This window comes from Stegostoma tigrinum, chromosome 33 (genome assembly GCF_030684315.1).
Source record: "Stegostoma tigrinum isolate sSteTig4 chromosome 33, sSteTig4.hap1, whole genome shotgun sequence".
Taxonomy (NCBI): domain Eukaryota; kingdom Metazoa; phylum Chordata; class Chondrichthyes; order Orectolobiformes; family Stegostomatidae; genus Stegostoma; species Stegostoma tigrinum.
This window is the reverse complement of record NC_081386.1, coordinates 36,957,668-36,966,498: the sequence shown is the minus strand read 5'-3', so window position 1 is coordinate 36,966,498 and position 8,831 is coordinate 36,957,668. Positions and strand designations below refer to the sequence as shown.

Below are 8,831 nucleotides of genomic sequence, written 5' to 3'. Positions count from 1 at the left end.
CGCCACCCCCACCCTCACATTCCCCACCCCCACCCCGATATTCCCCACCCTGACATTCCCCAACCCGATATTCTCCACCCCGACATTCCCCACACCAACCCTGACCTTCCTCACCCCCACCCCGATATTCTCCACCCTGATATTCCCCACAACATTCCCCACCCCCACCCCCACCCCAACATTCCCCACCCCGATATTCTCCACCCCGACATTCCCCACACCCACCCTGACCTTCCCCACCCCCACCCCGATATTCCCCACCCCGACATTCCTCACCCCCACCCCGATATTCCCCACCCTGATATTCCCCACCACAACATTCCCCAACCGCACCCCAATATTCCCCACCCCGACATTCCCCACCCCACCCCGATATTCCCCACCCCGATATTCCCCACCCTGACATTCCCCACCCCCACCCCGACATTCCCCAACCCGATATTCCCCACCCTGACATTCCCCACCCCCACCCTGATATTCGCCACCTTACACCAGCAATATCCAATTCCTTCATTCATTAAGAAAAGCCCCAAGGCTGAAGACAAACTTCTCCCACTGGTGGATAGATTGTGAATCAGGAGAGCACGATCAAATTTGCAAATTCCTTCCTCTTCATGATTTTAAATGCTTCACTTGGATTTCAATTCTTCCTTCTCTCTCTCCAGGAGGATTGTCCCAGTCTTTCCAATTTATCTTCAGAAGTGAAGTTCCTCATCCCTGAAACCATTGTTCTAAACATCTTCCGCTCCACTCACATTTCCCCTTGAGTGTGGGGCCTGGAACCAGGCACAACACTCCAGCTGAGGCTGAGCCTCTCCACGATCAACACAACTTCCCTGCTCTAGTGTTCTATGCCCCTACACATAGAGCATGGGTCCTGTATGTTTTATTAACCATGTTCTCAACCTATCCTAACACCTTCATCGATTTATACACATCTGCAGCCAGCTCATTTTGCTTCTGCACTCATCAATGAGATTAAATGTATAGACTTTGAACATAAGCCAAGAGAAATTTCTTCACACAGAGTGTAGGAGGCTACTGAAGTCATGCCAACATTCAAGATTAGATTAGGGAAGGGAAAAATGAAAAGGGATTAGCAATATGTGAACAAGACAGGTAAATATGATGGGGATAGTTCACTCATTTGGACAGTACTGGGTAACATGAGATAACAAGGTATAGGACTGGATGAACACAGCAGGCCAAGCAGCATCAGAGGAGCAGGAAAGCTGACATTTCGGGCCTGAAGAAGGGTCTAGGCCCGAAACATCAGCTTTCCTGCTCCTAAGATGCTTGGCCTGCTGTGTTCATCCAGCTCTACACCTTGTTATCTTGGATTGTCCAGCATCTGCAGTTCCTATCATCACTGGGTAACATGAACAGTATGGGCAGAATGACCCGTTCTCAGACCATAATCTCTGTTTACTCTAAATATCAGGGTTGAGCTCATGTAAGTACAGTAAGTCTGTCAGATACAGAGCAAAACCCTCCATTACGACATTCCAACCCCAATTTAAGAAGCATGCATTTCCGGTCCTAAATGAGATATTTTTGTCTCTTTGTGACATTAATCAAGAAAAATGTTATTTGTGAATAACTCCACAGGATAGATCCATATAGTTGGCAGAATTGTTGCACACCTGCAGCAGATGCTGTGACTGACTACTTACCCATTGAGCCATAAACCTAGGGATTAGGAGCAAGAAGAGGCCATTTGGCCCTTGTGCCTAGTCTATAATTTGATAGAACCCCTGACAGGCTGGCTACTGGGGAAAGACCAGGTCTCAGGCGTGGAAATTATAAATCTGGGGTTCTCCATTTAAGGCGGGGGACGAGGAGAATTTTTTTTTCCCTGAGAGGGTTGTAAGTGTTTGGAAGTCTCTTCATCGGTGAGTGATGCGGGTGAGAGCATTGATTAAGTTTAAGGCAAAATTAGACACACTTGACAAATGAGGAATTCAAAGGTTACCTGGAGAAGGTTGGAATTTGGATGAGGGCTATAATCAAAGACCCATTAAAGTGCATTGGGGGGTGATGAAAACATTTAGAAATGCACATTTTTCTTTTTGTTCAGCCTCTGAAAGCCACACATACTTTAAAGCGGATGATGTAAGCAGCCATCAGCACACCAATACTCTGCACCAGGTCCCCAAGGGCATGGATGAAAGCAGCTCGAACAGCAAGGCTGCCTGCTTTATGACTATGATTTGTGTTGTTCCTCTGATCTCCTCTGGCAGCAGGTTCCGATTGGCAGCGAGCATGGGAATGCATGTGACTGGACTGGTTCAGTAAAACTCCCATTCTGTTCAAAAATTAAAAATTACAAAGAATAGAAATAGTAAAATACTTGTAGCAGCAGAAAACAATCAACAACTGTATTTGTGCTGGGCTCAGATTTTCTTATTAACTCTGAACAACTCCAAAAGTAAGACACCACTCAGAGGCTGAAATATTAAAGAACATGCAGTTTTTGGAAGTAGGTGGTGTTTGCACTCACATCTCAGGTACTTGCTGGGCAATACCTGCAGGTTTCTGATGCCAGAGGAACTTTAACATTCAACTCAAAAACAAAACCTCATTTTAGCCTCAACACTTCCCTGGTGTCTATGTTTGAACTCACAACCTTCTTACAGCTCACTTGTGCTTCCAAACAGCCTCTAATAAAACGTGCAAACAAATCCAGGTATCTCCATTGAAGGAACACCAGGCAGTAACTCTGAGCCCTTAAAACGTGTGTTTATTATTAAGCATTTCCAAATGTACAAGACACTGGAAACAGCTAAATGGCCTTAATTATTGCAATTGCGTTTCAGATCTCTAAATGCAGGTCAAACCATTTGTTATTTAAGGACTGCATTACTTTTGACACTGCTCCCAGGGCAGTATGGGTAATGACACCCCCAGGGCAGTGTGGGCAATGACATCCCCTTGGGGCAGTGTGGGTAATGATGCTCCCCGGGGCAGTGTGGGTAATGACACTCCCTAGGGGCAGTGTGGGCAATGACATCCCCTAGGGGCAGTGTGGGTAATGATGCTCCCCAGGGCAGTGTGGGTAATGACACTCCCTAGGGGCAGTGTGGGCAATGACATCCCCTTGGGGCAGTGTGGGTAATGATGCTCCCCGGGGCAGTGTGGGTAATGACACTCCCTAGGGGCAGTGTGGGCAATGACATCCCCTAGGGGCAGTGTGGGTAATGATGCTCCCCGGGGCAGTGTGGGTAATGACACCCCCAGGGCAGTGTGGGCAATGACATCCCCTAGGGGCAGTGTGGGTAATGACAACCCCCAGGGCAGTGTGGATAATGAGATCCCCTTGGGGCAGTGTGGGTAATGACATCCCCTCAGGGGCAGTGTGGGTAATGACATCCCTTAGGGGCAGTGTGGGTAATGACACTCCCTAGGGGCAGTGTGGGTAATGACACCCCCTAGGGGCACTGTGGGTAAAGATATCCCCTCAGGGGCAGTGTGGGTAATGACACCCCCCGGGGCAGTGTGGGTAATGACATGCCCCCGGGGCAGTATGGGTAATGACACCCCCAGGGCAGTGTGGGTAATGACATCCACTTGGGGCAGTGTGGGTTAGATACCCCCCGGGGCAGTGTGGGTAATGACATTCCCCCAGGGCGGTATGGGTAATGACACCCCCAGGGCAGTGTGGGTAATGACACCCCCCGGGGCAGTGTGGGTTAGATATCCCCCGGGGCAGTGTGGGTAATGACATTCCCCCAGGGGGGTATGGGTAATGACACCCCCAGGGCAGTGTGGGTAATGACACCCCCCGGGGCAGTGTGGGTAATGACATCCCCTAGGGGCAGTGTGGGTAATGCCACTCCCCAGGGGCAGTGTCAGGATAATGACATCCCCTCAGGGGCAGTGTGGGTAATGACACCCCCAGGGGCAGTGTGGCTAATGACACCCCCAGAGGCAGTGTCAGGATAATGACACTCCCCCAGGGGCAGTGACTGTGTAATGACAGCCCCACAGGGGCAGTGTGGGTAACAACATCCCCTACGGACAGTGTGGGTAGTAAGACCCCCGAGGCAGTGTGGGTAATCACATCCCCGGGGCAGTGTGGGTAATGACATCCCCAGGGGCAGTGTGAGTAATGACACCCCTCAGGTGCAGTGTGGGTAATGACATCCCCAGGGGCAGTGTGAGTAATGACACCCCTCAGGGGCAGTGTGGGTAATGACACTCCCCCAGGGGCAGTGACTGTGTAATGACATCCCGTAGGGGCAGTGTGGGTAATGACATGCCCCAGGGGCAGTGTGGCCAATGACATGCACCTGGGGCAGTGTGGCCAATGACGTGCACCTGGGGCAGTATGGGTAATGACACCCCCGGGGCAGTGTGGGTAATCACATCCCCAGGGGCAGTGGCTGGGTAACGACATCCCTCAGGGGCAGTGTGGGTAATGACACTACCTAGAGGCAGTGTGGGTAATGACACCCCCCGGGGCAGTGTGGGTGATGAAAAACCCCATAGAACATAGAACATTACAGCGCAGTACAGGTCCTTCGGCCCTCGATGTTGTGCCAACCTGTGAAGCCAATCTGAAGCCCATCTAAACTACACTAATCCATTATCATCCATATGTTTATCCAATGACCATTTAAATACCCCTAAAGTTGGTGAGTCTACTACTGTTGCAGGCAGGGCATTCCATGCCCTTACTCCCCTCTGAGTAAAGAACCTACCCCTGACATCTGTCCTATATCTATCACCCCTCAATTTAAAGCTATGTCCCCTCGTGCTCACCGTCACCATCCGAGGAAAAAGGCTCTCACTGTCCCTCAGGGGCAGTGTCTGGGTAATAACACCTGCCCGGGACAGTGTGGGTAATGACAATCCCCCAGGGGCAGTGACTGGGTAATGGCACCCCCCCCCCCCCGCCACCCCGGGGCAGTGTCAGGGTCATCACCACATGTCCCCCCAGGCTGAGGGGTGCCACCCCCACCCCCCACTGATGATAAAGTTCCTTGGGTCATTTTGACCAATGGCCCCATTGCAGTTCCTCAGAGACAGCCTCGAACTGATTTTTGTCTTTAACACTGACTCCAGGTCTGGGTCTGAGCTCTAGCTCCTGGGGACTGGCTCTGGGGGGTTGAGTTGGCTGAGTGTCCGGTCTGTAGGAACAGTTGTTCCTGCGGGTCGGGTGGCGGGATTTTCCACTGATGGAGGTTTTTGTTCAGTTGGAACTCTGGGTGATTCCAGTCCCAATCCTTTCAAGGATAACTGCCAGGAATCCACGGGGAGCCATCACCAGGAACATATCTCCTGGTTTACAATCTCAGCCTGGCCTCTGGCCCCTTGTTTGGGTTTCCAGTTTGAAGTCTGCCTTGGACTTGCTCCCGCAGCCCCCCCCCCCCCCACCCCCGAACCCCAGATGCCATGGTGCTGTCCTATGCCTCCAGGGCTGCTCCTGCAGTCACATGCTGCACTGTCCCAGGGTTAAAGAGGAAACAGGCTGGCTTCATTTCCAAAGCACCTGTGGTTTGTTTCCTCGTGCTGCTGTTGAATACCCGGACCATGAGCTCAGCCTGACCATCTGAGCGTGTGAATTTACTTCATTTGTCTTCACAAGGGCTGAAAGGGCCCACTGGGACATAGGGTCCCATTGCCTGTTGGAGTTGGTGGAGATTTTCTTTGGTGTTGTAAAAGGGAGCATACACCATTTTTTGCGCCTTGATCCATTTTGAATCGGCATTGATAAAGATTGAGAATGTGGAGCCCATTAAAGGCCCCATGGAATCTCGCAGGTCTCCCTGGGCAGCCCATCAGGTGCAATGAAGCTGCTACTTGGGCCTTCTGGATTGCACCAACTGACCAGGTTTGTAGTAACAGTGTCTGTGCCGGGCAATATTTTCACTTGAGAAATTCCTGGTGACCATTGAGCAATTCTTGGAGATTTGTTTGCAGGCCTGAACATGGGTAAATCACCTGGGCTGCCCCTAAGGTAATCCACCTTCTACATCCAACTCCCGGCACAGTGCGATATCAGGTTTCAGCTCTTTGGCAGGATGTCCATGTGGACCACCATTTAGGACAGTGTTACAGGGATTCACCAACACGGGCTCCTTCTCTGCCCAAGCCTGCACTTGTTTGGCAGGTGATGGTACAGCATCCATAAAGTTAAGAGTCTATAAGACTTCAACTGTCCCTGGGGTTGAAGGTACACAGTTCAGGGCATGCATGTAGGCTCCGTGTCTCCCTAGACCATGTTCCAAGATATATTCATCGGCAACTGATAGCAGTGTCCCTCAGCGCTCATTCAAGCTGATACGATGAGAGGAATCAGCTATCTTCCTTGAAGACCAGAGGTTTGTGATCCATGACTATGAAATGTTGCCTGTGGACGTACTGTGTGTACTATGGGCAAACCTTCCTCCTCATAATGAATGGTGGTGCTGGCTCGAAGGGCCGAATGGCCTACTCCAGCACCTATTGTCTATTGTCCTCAATCTGGGCAGGCTTCCTTTCTGCCTCCATCATGTGCACACCATTGGATGTTTTGTCCTATCATCCTGACATGTGACAGTACCACCCCTATCCCACTGGGGGCGGTGCTATAGGTTACAATCAGTGGTCTCAACGAACATAATGAATGATTATATCTGCTGACAGTGGTTGTTGTTTGATGTTTACAAACGTCTTTTCTTTTGGCATTTACCACAACCATTTGTGACCTTTTTTGCAGGACATGGAGAGTGGCAGTTGGGTCACATTGGTTTTGAATTTCTCACAGTAATTTATGAGATGTATAAAATGCTTCATGTTTCTTGGAGTCTTTTTATGGCCTTTCCCTTCTCTTCAACATGATGTCATCAGCTAACTCTTGTTAACCCTTTACCTGAGGAACATTACCCCATTTATCTACAAGTTGAACACAGTGAAACACTGCAAAAACCTCCTCCAAACTCTCAAAATGTTCCTTTGCAGTACTTCTGAAATTAGAATATCATGCAGATAAGACTGCGTCCCTGGGCACAGCTTGGAGGATATTCTCCATCACCCTTTGAAAGATGGCTCAAGTCAAAGATACCTGACAAGGCAAGTGTACTCATACAGTCCTCAATGAGCATTTATAGTAACATACTTCTTGAAATACACCTCAAGCTCCAGTTGGAGGTAGGTGTGGTTCATATTCAATTTGGAAAATATGTGACTCCCAGCCAACCTTTCATACATGTCTTTTCTGTGTGGCATAGGGTATCTGTCTAAGCAGGAAGCTCAGTTGAACAGAGATAGTAGGAACTGCGATGCTGGGGAATCTAAGACAACACAGTGTGAAGCTGGATGAACACAGCAGGCCAAGCAGCATCAGAGGAGCAGGAAAGTTTGATGTTTTGGGTCGAGACCCTCCTTCAGAAGGAGTTGTATCCTAATTGAGGCCACTTTCGGAGCAATGATGTAACTTAGCTGTCAATTCCTCACCCTCAGGCTGATTTATTTGCACAGACCTGTTTTGAGGTGACTTTGCTCTTGGGCCTGGGCAGTATGTATTTTGCTTGTATTGATAGCCTTGCCTGGAATAGACCCTATGAGCACCCATGCAGCCTGAGCATTCCTGTTCCTCACTGTATTGTGTAGAAACATCCCACCCAGTTCTGGAACCTCATGGTCTTTGACTCGAATTGCGCCTCCCTGGCAACAAATGGGGACCCTGAGTACTATCTTCTGGCGATTTGGGGGTGACCCACGGCTGAGGATGGTAGCCATCTATGGGTCCTGAAGCTCCTAAGCCCCTGTTTCTATGTTTTCATCAGAAAAAGCCAGTTCTATGGCTTTCTTGAGGTTTGATTCTGGTTTGGTGAGTAGGTTCCTTTGGGTCACAATATTATTAATTCCACAAACAAAGCAATTCCTTAACATTTCGTGAAGTGCTGACCCATACTGTATGTGTTCCACTAATTTCCACAGTCTTGTCAAGACTTCAGTACCTGGTTCCCAAGAAGTCTGTTTGCTGTGTTAAACCTGTAATGCTACAGTACAGCAGACGGTTTAGCCTCATAGTGGTTCCATTATCATATCTATCAGTTCATCAAATGAGTTTGACTCCTGGTTTCTAGGAAGGTTATAAACTCTTTATGTTGCTGAAAGTTGAGGCTCACAAGCAGTCAGGAGGATGACTTTTTGTCAGTGGCTCCCAACTATCCCAGTTTCCTGAGAAAAGTAGCTCACTCTTTCGACATTTGGGGCCAATCCTCCACACCTGCATCATAAGGCTCTCGTTTCCCAAACAGCAGCATTTCCAATATTTTCCTTGTTGTGGTCTTTCCGGGTTCTTCACCTAAAACTTTTCTTCAGGCTCGTCACCAGTATCGTCACTCAGGAAAACCAACTGGAAAGGAACTCCAAAATACAGCGTTCCTCATGTAGCACCTAGACCAGTTCCAACTTGGGGCAGGCAGTTTCACAGACCCATCCCTGGGTTTGCTGTTTTTTAAAACTCAACTTGTTCAGAGCCATGATTACATACTTCCTGAGCAGATGGGGCTTGACCCTGAGCCTCCTGGCCCAAAGGTATGCACACTACCACAGCACCAAACAGCCCCTCTTCAGTCTGTGTTTTTTTATATCATAAACTGCCATCACAGTAGTTCTACTTTATTCTATACTTCAGCTGGGATTTAGCACTGTGTTATCTGTCATTCCTGAGAGTGGCTAGTGATGCCCTTCATTATATTGGTGTGCAGTGTTAGTCATCAGTTATTTCAATCATCGTGTTCAGACATGCCTGATGGGAATTCAGGTGGGACTTGAACCCTGGGTCTCCTGCTCAGAGGAAAAGACCCTACCAACTGTGCCACTGTACCAATCAAGGGCCC

At 49.2% G+C, this 8,831-nt stretch overlaps 1 protein-coding gene across 3 annotated transcripts in view; it reads right to left on the bottom strand.

The window, feature by feature from the left end:
* Positions 1 to 8,831, bottom strand: part of slc30a4 (solute carrier family 30 member 4) — a 34,064-nt gene that overhangs the window by 9,935 nt on the left and 15,298 nt on the right. For all 3 annotated transcript variants that reach the window (XM_059639222.1, XM_059639221.1, XM_059639223.1), the window contains one exon: positions 2,098 to 2,305. In XM_059639222.1, coding sequence (XP_059495205.1) covers positions 2,098 to 2,305 — 208 coding nt within the window. The remainder of the gene's footprint in view (positions 1 to 2,097; positions 2,306 to 8,831) is intronic.